Genomic DNA, 13,668 nt, shown 5'->3' with positions numbered 1-13,668 from the left:
AAATATCCCTTTTTATAAAGCATTGACTTCCAATCGCTCCCTTTCCCAAATCTGTCAGATTCTAAATGATGAGAAGTGGCGTTAGGCCGAGTCAGCGTGACATTCAACAATCTACAAACCCTGTTCCTTCCTCAGTTGTGGCACACACGTGGTTTGTTTGTAATGATAGCGTCCCAAGGCCTTAACGTAAACACAATGACTGGAGGATAAATAAACTTGTGTCTATCTTGGCCCATATAAGACACATTTCCCAAAAGGACAGCGCTCCTTTTGTATTCATGTTTGAACAATCCCCAAATGTCCTGCGTTTATTCATTGGGCAAACACTTCTATTTACAAAGTCAAGTAGACGCTCAAAAGCGTCTAGAATGTGTTGAGCTATAGGTTTATCTATGAATCCATACTATCTGTCACAGCACACTATACAGTGACCCGAAGGGGAGACATACAGCAAAAACAACAACAAATAATACTAGTCGAGCAGAATAATTTTCAAGTCTCTTTTATGCCTTCTATAAAAAGTACATCACCGAGGCAGTCATACAGTGGATTTAGACGTTTTCTCTACACAGTGAATAAATCATCTTATACAATACAATTAAAGGATTCTCTGAACATCTATAGGCTATAATACACTGTACAGTAATTTCAAAGAAAATCCACACAACAAATACTTCCCTTTAAAGCTGGAATACTTTCCTTTTGATTTTATAGGAACATTTCTTATTTCGGCTAAATTGTATGTTTGGATGTGACTGGGATACGTGTACATAAATTACTTTAAATTGCATTTATTTACCAATTTATGTACAAGTCCATATGGATTCCAGCATTAAATACTTAGAGATGTTATCAGATCACCTGATAGCAATGGCAATGTCATATAAAAATAGTTCACATATCTTTACAAAAACTTTAGTTCAAATACTGGCAGTGCACAGCGTTTTTGATGAAACCTTGCATTGTTAAATCTCTATACAATATAAAACCGTTTCTGTTGACATATGACCTCTTGCTAAAGGTAATATTTTCCGTTTTTAAAAGGCAAAGTAGGCTAACTGTGGGTAATTTAGCTTTTCATGTAAAGCAAAGCATTTGGTGAGCAATAACTTGTAGCATTATTGTGAAAGGCAGTGGTGATATAAAGGCTTGTTTGAGGCCATGTCGCTTCTTCATTCTCAGACCATTGGTGTTTAAATAAATAATGGCATCTACAGACCAGACGTGGACAACATGAACCAATGCCATTGCTGAACTTAATATTTGCATAGACAACACCATCATTTGATATCCTTCAGGTCAAGTGTCTTATGCAAAACGGCATGTATACTCTTTGGAGTCGTTTGCATTCGACAGCAATTGGAAATGCTGAGTGACAAAAGTTTATAAAGGCGTTTATCTGGACCGAAATCTGAATAGATGATTAACTCAAGGATTAAAGTAGGGGCAATAGAACCAAAATGGATGCCACCACCACGGTCAAAACACCGCGGGCTCCTGCGATGCAACCTGCGCTTCTCCCCACAAACTCTGGATCTTGAGGGATATCCTCATCATCGTCATCATAGTCCTCCGACCCACTGCCGTCATCTACCAGAACAGGAGAGTCAAAGCAGAGGTTTTTCATGCTACTTTTAACGTACTCGCAGATGGTCCTTTCAGTCCCATCACAAACACAAGTATCCAAAAGTTCTGCTTTAGGTATTTTGCGCATGTCTGCAATCACGTTCCGACAAGCGTTCGTGCAAGTTGCCCCGCTGAAAAGTTTACCACAGTGGATTAAATAATCGCGCATAGCAGAGCTACACTGCTGGTCCCTCTCGCACTGGCGCCGGGCTTCTGTGCAGCCCATACTGCTAGTTCTTGGGAGGCAAGGCTCAATAGCACGTTTCGTGTTCCTGCAAATATGATCCGAGGCACAACTGCAGTCCTCCAGCGCCGGCCCGTTTTTGGTCAGATTGAGCTGTACGAGGGAGGAAATGCAGTGACTGGGACACCTCTTTTTCTCCCCGTTCAAAACAGCACCGCATGCATGCATGTATTGTCCGTATGCGTAATGGCACTCCGGCTCCGCTTGACAGTTCATTATTGCTTGCCAGCAAATCAAACGACGACCATGGGAGGGAGAGGCGAGAGATAAGTAGCCGAAAAACAAAAACACACAACCCACAGGCCAAATCAATCTGCGGGAACTCTGTGCCAAAACGTCAAAACTTGCCATTGTGATGGCTGCAACGGGACGACAATTTAGACCTGCCTCATACGTGCGTATTTCATACTTCCAGAGATTGTGTCAAAAGAGAAAAATATTTCCGATTCAGACCATGTTTGGGAAGAAAATGTGGCTCTTGGAGAGCAGGCTGGTGTAGCCTATCCCCTCTTGAAATAGCCTTGCTTTGGAAACTCCGTCAAAGTTGATTCATCGTAGTTTGCCGCGAAACTCGGCAGTCAACGCTTTTATCCATAGTGGCCAGATAAACACGGCGTACATTTAGTGCAAAAGGTCCGCAATAATTCTTGCCAGGTCAGTGTAGCGGCTCAGTCCATTCCAGTAGTTAGTGCAACAACCGGCAGCTCCACTGATTTCCTTCTCTCGCTTCCACAGAGTTCCAGTAGACTCTTCCCTCTCCACCTCGGCACTAACGGACCCGGCCTATTCATAGACTTTATGGACCCAAGGACTCGGGAGATCCTTTAAGCGAGAGAGCGCAAATTACTAGTCATTACGTATGCATGGGAACGCAAAACAAATATTACAGGAATATAGTAACCCTTCTGGTTCGCAAAGTGGTCTCCGTCTCTCGTGCATTTGTCTTTCTCTCCTCGAGCCCCCCTTGCCGAAGTGTAGGTGGTTCCTATTGGTCGACTGGTTGTTGTTGTAAACCTCTACGTCGGCCGTGGGCGGGAGTCTGGGGGTGGTGCGACGGTGGCGTTCCAAGAACTAATATAAATGCAGGAATTACGTGTGGAGAAGCGGATCAACGCAAATGGCCCCACTAAAGATCTAGCATGGTAGAATGAAAAGGTTATTCACATATCATGCATATGTAGGCTAATAGATAGCACACTCAAACCAATCATCTCATATTTTGTAAGTTGGTAACTGCAGATAGGGGCGCTATCCCATGCCATGGAATGTGGAACACATCGGCCTATCTATGTTACAGATACATGTTGTCAATTATGCTAAAATAATGCAGTACTTTCAACATAATTATTCCAGCAAGTTGTTATTTTATCCTACTATTCTCCTGGAAAAGGATAACAGGCGCAAATGAAAACCAGCTATACTCAATAGATGATCATGTGGTCTGCCTACTTCTTGACAATATAACACCTGAAAAGGTGTTAAAACGTTTTGAATGAATGAATGAATGGTCTTTATTGTTATTAATATAGTACAGGTACCATACAACGACATTTGGGAGGGGGGGCTCCCCTGGTGCTAGGAGAAAAAAAAATGTTATACTAAAAACAAGAAGGGAAAAGAGCTGGTTTACATAAATAAAGGCTATATACACTATCCACTATACTATACTATACAAATAAAACACTGTGCTGTACTCTATGCTATGCTATAAATATCCTAACATTTCCTATCTCTGAACCTTATGTGCACGAGGGTTGTCATATTGCACATAGTATTATTGCACATTCATTTAAAGTGTCGCAGTTTGCAGGTTTGAAATGTTCACAGTTGTGTTTCAGTATTGCACTTGATTACAATCTAGTAGCTGCCATCAAATTGTCTAGATTGTCCAGGGCCTAGAACCTAGGTCTTTGCTGTGTTCAGGGCCTGAATGGCCCTAGGGTAGAAGCTGAGCTTCAGTCTATTTGTCCTTGCGGACATGGTCCTGAACCGCCTGCCCGAGGGCAGCCGAACAAAGTGTTCGTTCCCAGGGTGGGATGGGTCTCTGGAGATCTTGGAGGCCTTCCTGAGGCAGCGTGTGTTGTACAGCTCTTCCAGAGAGGGGAGGGGGGCCCCGATGATCTTCCGGGTAAGCTTTATAATGTTTCATGCTGCATTATAAATAATATATGGAATAATGTATGATAATGAAACTATAGACTATATGAATTACCTGTAATACAGTATACAACATTGTTAAGCACATCCAATAAAGTAATTGGTCAAATAAAGTAACTTTTTCAGGTATTTCACAACACCACCCAGAATGGTGGAATCTAGTTGGAAAAATGTATCACATTTTATTGTGTTTCAAAACACTTTATTTCAACAGTGTGATTCATGCTCTCTCAAGCAATGCTTCCATGCAGGCCCAGTCCATTTGCTGAAATATCAGTGGATCTTACAGTGTCACCCTTACCCCCGACGTAGAACCTGTTACATCATTGTCTCACGTCAGATAACGCAACTCCGTCTGCACTGACCGGTCTCACAAATGGTCATGGGATAGATAGATAAAAAATGTACAGTCATATCATTACTACTCGTAACTGAAACAATAAATCTGTCAATTATTTTCATGTTTTTCTTAGTTACATAACCTTGGTTGAATGCGCAGCCGTTATTTATTTTAGAAATCTACACAACAACTAGTATTGATTGTTCAGTATGCCTTCTAGCTGAGCCACTCACAGTCAACACGAAACAAAACAGATTCTAGCGATGTATACAGATATTTCATAGTTCTACAACAGAAGTAGCAGTCCCATAGAAAGCAATGGGAGGGCGCATGCATCTCACTAATTAGGATCTATTTTTGTTGTGGATGCTTTCTAATCTTCAGATCTGAAAATTGGCCTTTCTGAATATGAAGTGTTTCCTATGATGGCGCTTGTAGTCTGGCATAGACTGTCTTACAAGTTAGCCTTGCATTGTCTCTACCTTTCCAGCATTACCAAATCTATGAACTACAGACAACACTTTACATTACATGAATCATGGGTTAGATGGAGTTCATCTTTGAAATCGATCCTCACCACTGTTTTGGCCTCTGGGTGACAACATTGGAAAGGCGACAACCTGAAACAGACCCAGATCCCATAGTCAAAATGAAAAATATGAATCATGACACATGCAGGTTAAAGGTACATGTGTGTGTAAAATGATAGTGCACATGTTCACACTTGAGCACGAGAAGGAGGCAGATCATTGAGATGGAACTGTGGCTGCGGGAGAGCAGGGTACAAAGGGTGTTTGTGTTTTAAACAGCATTCTGATCTCAGGAATGTACCTTTAGGCGAAAGCCGTGAGCTACCCAGTGAAAACAATGCACTCAATGTCAGTTACGGCTGGGCAGAGATGACGCTGCTGGCGCTTCTCCGAGATCCCACTCGTCCAAAATGATGGATGCAGGGAACTCTATCCCCCTTGAGTAACTCCAGTGGCACTCCCTAGAGCATGTAGAATAGAAAGACTGTTTCTCCACAAAGGATACCTCTTCACTGTTGTCTTCATTGTTAATACGTTGTAACACAATTATAATTTAATACCAATACATAAATACAATTCATCAAGGTGTAGGTTTAGCATTGAAGCTTTTTTTAGGTTATTATTTTCTTATATTATTAATTGTATCATTATTTCAGACATTCCATGTTCCTTGTCTATTGAAGTTAAATATGGTTAGAAGGACAATACATTTTTTTAAATGATGTGAACTTGATACACTCAGGTCCAATTAGAGTATATTAGAGTATAGGAATGTAGCAACTTCACAAAATGGCATGCCCCCCCGCCCAAAACAAAAGAACAACAACTTTCAATGCAGCCCAAAACACGTGCAGAAAGAACAAAAACACATTCAGATAGCCTAAACTATTTTCTTTGGCAGCAGCAATGTGCAGAAACCAGATGTGCTCAATAAGAGAACTGTATGTCGTTACTTTGATGCTGCGATTAAATGTGCATTCATGCCGCAACAATGCAATTAAGGGACAAACACAATGAAGCCAGTGATATTAAAAATGTCCCCTGCTGATGATCAAAATGTTTTGTTTTTTTTCATCAAGAAACATTGTCAGCTTGGTTTATGACCTTCCATCATATGCTGTATTACAGTCCAAGGGGTGGAATTAATTAAGATACATTTTTACAAGCGATACCACCAGCATTTGATCAACTTAATTCTCACCGACCACTGTAATAAAATGTACATTCGATGAAGAATGGTTTTGATATTTAGCTTTAATTAACACACTTTATTAAACATCATTGACATTCTTTGTAAAGGGGAGAGGGTAGCTCTTTGATTCCGTTTCTGTATGTTGAATTGAGTTCAGTTCCTAGCCTCCACTTCAAGTTCTGAATGTGAAAGCCAGGAAAGAAAGGTGAAAAAGTAGGTTTCATTCAAAAGGGATGTTCTCAAAGTTTGTCCCGCTTGAAGGTGGTGAAAGACCATTCATTATTGTAGAGACAAAAGGAAGTGTGTCCTTGCTTTTGGGTCCCTAGAAAGAACGTCACAGTGATGAGCTGTGACAACCAGCCACACCCTGTCAAAATTATAGGTTCATTCTATACCATTACCGCAGTACAAATTGGAAAACACACAGATTTACCATTGACACATTCTCTAGATAAATTAGTTTGCAAATTACTTCATTAGGAAATAGTATGTCTATGACAAAAAGAGAGCAACATTAATGACCTAGTTTACAGACAAACACACAAAGTTGTTGACATTGGAAGTGTGACATTGTGTGGACAGATGTAACCTCATGCTCGCAAGGAAATGATTTTGGTTAGGTGAATCTCCAAGGACCAGGAACATTGTGTGAGTGTCCGTGCAGTGTTGTCTCCAAAAGGAAATATCAGAATACAGGAAATGAGTCTACAGGAACTATCCATTTATATCACTTCCTCTTTGGGACTAAGGAAGACTGATGATAGAGTGATAAGTTAATTGAAATGGAGACAACAAAGATTAAAGATTCATTTCCTTTCAGCATTTTTTTCTGCTTGTCCAAGTTTTATCTTTTTTTGTTTTCTACTCTCTGGGACATATGTTTATTTTATTCTTAGTTTGGAGTTAGTCAGTCAAACGCAGCTCACTTGCTAATTGAAAGTCCACAAAAGATGAGAGTGGCTGATGGCACTATGGGGTGTATTATCTTGCCAGAAGGAAGTGAGATGTTTGAAGTCACTGATCCCTGGGATCCAAAACAGGGCTGAGTGACCTCGGGCCTAAGGGGATCAATACCCAGGTTTGAATCCCCACTGACACTCTCATAGACTCATGTGACGTCTCCTCCAGAGTAAAAGTAACCAGAGGGACAATTTAGCTACCCGACTGCCCTCAAAAGGTTTGGGTTTGTTGCAAAATTATAGGGAAATAGCAACATAAGTTAGGTGCCTGTGCGCTTACCTTTCCTCTTGTTCATGTTGTTGTGATGCTTGATTGACAAAAAAGTAAGTCTGAGAAATAGTATTTTAATTACTAACAAATGGCTGTTGTGCAGTTTTGCAGATACAATGCAAAAGTGAGACTCATCCAAATGTAGAAATTATTTATTATAGCCTATTATGATAACACAATCTCTGAACCAAACATACCTGTCACTTATTTAGATGGAATTGACACTTCCATAACCTGCTTCTGAAACAAACAAGCAAAAATCATATAATGTCTAAATAAAGCGCTCATGTTTAGTATTTGGTCGACAATCACATGCAATAAGAGCCTGAAGTCTGCGACCCACTGACCCCACCAGAGGCTGGCTATATTCTCTGATGAAGCTCTACCAGACCTGTACTGTAGGCTTCTTCAGTTGTTGTTTGGTTTTCTTCAGTTGTTTCTTTTTGCCGTAAATTCCCTCTTCAGAGAATTAAATGCATGTTCAATTGGATTTCAATCTGGAGATTGACTTGGACACTCTACAGCATTCCACCTTTTGGCCCTAAAAAGCTCCCTAGTTGCTATGGCAGTATGTTTGGGGTCATTGTCTTTCGGTATAATGTAGCGCTGTTCAGTGAGATTGGAAGCATTTGATCTTACTTCAGCAGACAAGATATTTCTTTCACTTCAGAATTCATTCTGCTGCTACTGTACGTCAGCAGTTACATTATCAATAAAGACAAGTGAACCAGTTGCAGTGGCAGCCATGCACGCCCAAGACACAACACCCCCTCCACCATATGTGACAGCAGCTGGTGAAACCAGGAACAAGTCGCCAACCGACGGACTATTCAGACTTTTATTCTGAAAAATGTAATTAAATTTTGAAAATGCAAGCAATTGCAATGCAATGTTTTTCTTGACTAGCGAGTGTGTAATTATTTATTTACATTTTTCAGAATAAAAGGCTGAACATTTTGATTGGTTGGCGACTTGTTCTCGGTTTCACCAGCTGCTGTCACATATTTCACAGGTGAGGTGGTATGTTGGGGATTTTGAGCAGTTGCTTTTTCCCCCACACTTTTCACTTGCCCTCACTCTGGTACGTGTTCATCTTTGTCTCATCTGTCCACAATACCTTTTTTCAGAACTATGCCAGCTCTTTTAGGTGCTTTTTAGCAAACTGTAATCCGGCATGTCATCCAGGGATAAATAAATAGTGAGCAGAGATGATCAGAGAGAGGCACTTATCTTTTTTACTTATCTTTAGTGGAAGCCAACTTAAGTGCGACCTTCACCACAGCTCCACCTTATTGTGTTTACCCACCACTTCTTCTCCATCTCACCTCAGCCCCACCCAACCCCAACCCCACCCCACCCTCTATGTGGCTACGCCAAGATGCCCCACTAGTGGAGCCCCACCCCACCAGTGAAGCTGACAGCTGCATCCTCTCCACTATATGACTGGCAGCAGGGCAGGAAGAAGAGTGAGAGAGGGGCTCGGCGAGGGCCTTTTTGAACCCCTGGACGCCTCGACTCACCAGATAGTGGGACACCAGCTGTTACAACATATGCCGTCCAGCCTCTCCATGCTGCATAAGTGGCTATTTATACAGGCCTAAGGGCCTTTCATACCACTGCAGACGGGCAAATATCATGAGCACATATGGGCACGCCAATAAAGACATAACCCCCTCACAGACATGTGACCTTAATCCTCCAAACATGGAGCGGAGATAAAAAGAACTTAACGACATAAGACACAACAAAGCTTTCTTATAAAATCAGTTCTAACTTAAGTATTCTAAATTCCGACCTGTTTTAAATTTAAAAAGGAGCCTATTGTGTTATGTGGAAACTGTGAATTGGATCTGCGACTAGATTTTCCTCACAATTTGTTTTATAATATCTGGTCTGATTCATCTTTTGCCCTCACAGGACACAAAGATGCAAATGTTGCTTTTACTAACCAGGTAATAGTTAATTGATTCTAGTGGTTTATTATTGTGGACAAAGTAAAACATACAGTATCTTAGAGGAGTTTAAAACATATGCACATCTGCCAACAGAGTCTGGTAGTGGGTACTTTTCCAGAGGTTTGCTTTGCTGTGTCTCCTCAACTAGCACACCATCCGGTCATATATCCCTAACTTTCAAAAGTTGCCAGTTAAGATATGTTAAGTCACCCAAAGGGATCTCCCTAACTCTTATGGTATTCAGACTCTGTTGTACCCAAAACCCCTGTAGCTTTGGCAACCCTCCAAGTCTCTAGTACCAATTTAAGAGATTAGGACCAGAAAAAGCACACAAGTCCCAGACAAATGGGCCCAAAAATCTCCCCCACCGCCTCTTTTCCTGCCCTGGCTCTCAATAGCACAGGATGGCTATAGAGACGTCAAATTGCGACGGAGGGAATGTGAACCCTTGGCATGTTCCCCCCATTTGGCACGTTCCGTTGTCGTTATGAGGCCACTTCATAGGAGCGTAAACTGTGTATTTTAAAAGCCGTCATTGTGGGACTAACATTGGCCCGGGTGTAGGTTGTTAGAATAACTGAATGACACAATGGTTTATTTTCTAAATAAACAGATGTGGGTAGGTTGTTAAAACTGTAAGCATTTTTTTCTGTCCCATCTGTAAGCGGCCCCCCTCCCTCTTTCTGAATGTGGAAGGAAAACGAAGGCCCAGTTCCTCAGCAGCTGTTGAGTACAGACGGCCCTCTATTCAGCCCCTCTGGTCAGATGATATCTGAGGTCTACTCTGGTCAGATGATATCTGAGGTCTACTCTGGTCAGATGATATCTGAGGTCTACTCTGGTCAGATGATATCTGAGGTCTACTCTGGTCAGATGATATCTGAGGTCTGCTCTGGTCAGATGATATCTACAGTACTAGATACTCATCCCCCAGTTGTCCCCTGGTCCTCCCCTGGTCCTTACCTGGTTCTTACCCCAGTCCTCCCACGGTCAATCCCCCAGTCGTCCCCTGGTCCTTACCAGGTCCTCCCACGATCGACCCCCCCGGGCCTCCCTTGGTCATCCCACGGTCCTCCCCAGTCCTCTCTCAGTCCTCCCACGGTCCATACAGAGGAAATGAACTCTCTGCAAGCCCCGCTGGCATTGCATTTTCATCAAAAGATTACAATGGCATTTAAAATGTAGATTAAAGTGAGCCCTTAATTGTAATCGAATGCCTTGCAATGTGTCTTGAGGCTCCAAGCATGAGACCGCTTGCTTTATTTATAATCCAAATGTGTTTTGTCTCTCTAGACTTTGTTACTTTCTCTGCTGGATAGTCTTCCCAACCACATAAATACTGTTACAATGTACTGATGGAGGTCCCTTCCTTTTAAAACTGGGAGAGCCCTAACAGCTTTGTGCCAACATCAATTAGACTAAAGAATAAAACAGCACATGTTGGGACACAAACAGCATCAGCAGATAAAGAGTTGTTATTTTTTACTACATGTTTAAAACCCGAAGCTTTAGCAATTCTCTAGCAATAGGAGGGGGCAATGTAGCAAGTACGCTAGGGGATTGTTGGTAATTGTGAAATGCTGGTCTTTATGATGCAATATTTCACTGACCAATATACCTGTGATGTTGGTTGTTTATTTCTAGAACATGTACATAACATCCACACTTCAAACAGGTGCATTGTGGGGAATGAGATCCTTTTTCATGAAAGAGAAAATGTTCGAAGGAATTTTACGACCAGCCGTTTCATATCTGTTGCATGCTGGGGCTAAAATATTTTCCAACTTGCAAAAACATTTTGGCTGCTTGAGATTTACAACAGTCACATCAGCGAAGCTCATACAATGTTTAGACCCTGGTGCTTGCCTACCGGGCGGCCAAGTGAACCGCCCCTCCCTACTGGCACCCTGCCCTCCGTTCTTCCACCTGGCCGGCCGGCGGCCTGGCAGCACGGCCATCTCTACGAGGATGCAGCGGTCGCGCTGTTCGGTCACAGCTTTTTTACTGTCTTGGTTCCTTGGTGGTGGAACGAGCTTTCCACTGCTGTCAGTACTGCAGAGTCACTACCTATCGTTTGCCGTAGACTGAAGACCCATCTCTTGAGGCTGCATCTTGACTGTCCCTCCTAAAGACCTCTTCAGCCCCCCATTATCCCTCTGTACAGTTCCTCTACTGTTAAAAATATTCCTTCCTTCTTCTGCCCCTGGTCCTAGCATAGATTTGTTTTTCTTATGATGATTGATGTATAGATGATTTACTTACTTTAGACAAATGGACTTGTTGTAAGTCACTTTGGATAAAAGCATCTGCTAAATGTCAAAAATGTAATTGTCAAATGTTTAGAGCGAGGTGCAGTGGATTCCCACAGTTATTACATTGTGAAAGGCACTTTTCATGGCAATCATGAATGTTTTCTTGAAACATCTGTATAGACCTGTAAAAGGAAAAGCCCTATTTCACAAAGTGTATACTGTGGTAGGATATACATCATGACAGTAATTCAGAGATTGCTTGCACATACAGTGATTGCACATACAGAGGGAAATAAATAAGTATTCAACACATCAACCATTTTTTAATTTAACATCTTCTATTGCAGCTATACATATGACATTTAGACCAGACATTGGTATTAACTCAATACATCTACACAGCTAAAGAAATTGTAACACTCCAACCCATAAAAAAAAGTGATATACAATAAAGGGGAATGACACAAGAAAGTATTGAACATGCTAACTGAAATGTATTTAATACTTGGCGGAGAAGCCTTTGTTTCCAATGACAGCTTCAAGATGCTTCCTGTGCGAAAAAAATAAATATCTCACAGTAGGATTTTAGGCCTTTCTTCAGCACAGACGGTCTTTAAATCTGGAAGATTCCAGGGAGCCCACTGGTGAATCTTGATCTTCAGTTCCTTCCACAAATTGTCTGTTGCATTTAAGTCTGGCGATTGACTAGGCCAGCCCAACACCTTTATTTTCTTCTTCTTGAACCAATAAAGAGTCTCCTTTGCAGTAAGTTTTCGATTGTTGTCCTGCTGGAAGATCCACCGGTCTCTTCCTCATCATCCTGATGGATGGCAACAGATTCTTCTCAAGAATTTCCCATTACATCTTCCCTTCAATAATTTGGATTCCACCAGTAGGCCTACCATGTGAAGAGAAAATAGCCCCATACCATGATGCGTCCACCTCCGAACTTCACTGTAGGTATGGTATTTTTAGGATGACATGCAGAGTCATTTCTCCTCCAAACATGGCGTGTCGTATTGTTGCAGAAAAATTAAATGTTTGTCTCGTCTGACCAGACTACATTCTCCCAGTAATCTACAGGCTTCTCCATAATGTTCTACAGTAAACTTCAAACAAGCTTCAACTTGCCTTGTCTTCAGTAATGGAGCCTTGGAGCAATGGAGCTGAGGTAATCGTGAATGGAGCCCCAATGGTGCTTTTAGGAACATTTATGTGTAACCAGTGCCATTATTGTGCTGCTCAACAATTTTGTTGAAAAGGCCTCTACCGATCATGAGATGTTTCTTGCAGGAAAGCTTGGTGACAAATTATTTGTTTACGTGCACCCTTTTTCAAAGAGTACTGACCCACCAACATGCACTAACCCAGCTGATTGTAATTAGCACAGGTAGGAGAACTCATTAGTGCCATAAGCTAGAGCCAGTGGTTTTCTTACTGTGTTCAATACTTTTTTCCTGTGTCATTCCACTTTATTGCACATAGCTTTTATGGATTGTAATATTACAATTTATTTAGCTGTGTAGCTTTATTGAGTTAATACCAATGTCTGGTCTAGATTTCATGTGAATAACTGCAATGGAAATATGTTAAATTGTTGATGTGTTGAATACTTATTTCCCCCACTGTATATTTTCAGTTGATGGATATGCTATGTAGTTATTATTCTACATAGAACTATCACCAATGACGAAGAACCATAAAAGAACACTTGTAACATAGGCAAGTCATCTCATTAAAAAAACAACGTCATGGCTCTTTCAAGACTTTCAGTTTTAGGAGACAGTCTGAGATTTGGAACTTTACGAGGAAATTATACATACCTCTACAATTTTTTTTAGATTGGACTTAAGTCATCATATAATTCAAGTCTTCATTTTACAGCTTGAACTGTCAATATGTCACTAGAACAGGCAGGCAAGCAGGGCAGGCAGGCAGGTAGACAGGGCAGGCAGGGAGTTAGACAGGGCAGGCAGGTAGACAGGGCAGGCAGGGAGTTAGACAGGGCAGGCAGGACAGGCAGATGAGGCAAGCAGGTAGGCAGGGCAGGCAGGCATGCAGACAGGACGACAGATAGAGGGCAGGTGCGGCAGGTAGGGCAGGCAGGCAGGGAGAACCGGCAGAAGAGGCAGGCAGGCAGGG

General features: G+C 41.7%; 1 protein-coding gene across 1 annotated transcript; it reads right to left on the bottom strand.

Annotated features, from left to right (window-relative positions):
• Positions 1–539: 539 nt before the first annotated feature.
• Positions 540–2,769, bottom strand: gas1a (growth arrest-specific 1a). The gene has a single exon (XM_080531259.1). It carries the CDS (start codon positions 2,219–2,221, stop codon positions 1,436–1,438), a length of 786 nt encoding a protein of 261 aa, XP_080387385.1. The 5' UTR covers positions 2,222–2,769; the 3' UTR covers positions 540–1,435.
• Between the last annotated feature and the right edge of the window lie 10,899 nt (positions 2,770–13,668).

Source organism: Nansenia antarctica (assembly GCF_963989245.1).
Source record: "Nansenia antarctica genome assembly, chromosome: 5".
In the NCBI taxonomy this organism is placed as follows: domain Eukaryota; kingdom Metazoa; phylum Chordata; class Actinopteri; order Argentiniformes; family Microstomatidae; genus Nansenia; species Nansenia antarctica.
This window is presented reverse-complemented; position numbering and strand designations above follow the sequence as displayed.

Coding starts and splice junctions, on each gene's coding strand:
- gas1a (XM_080531259.1), bottom strand. CDS start 2,221: ATGGCAAGTTTTGACGTTTTGGCACAGAGTTCCCGCAGATTGATTTGG.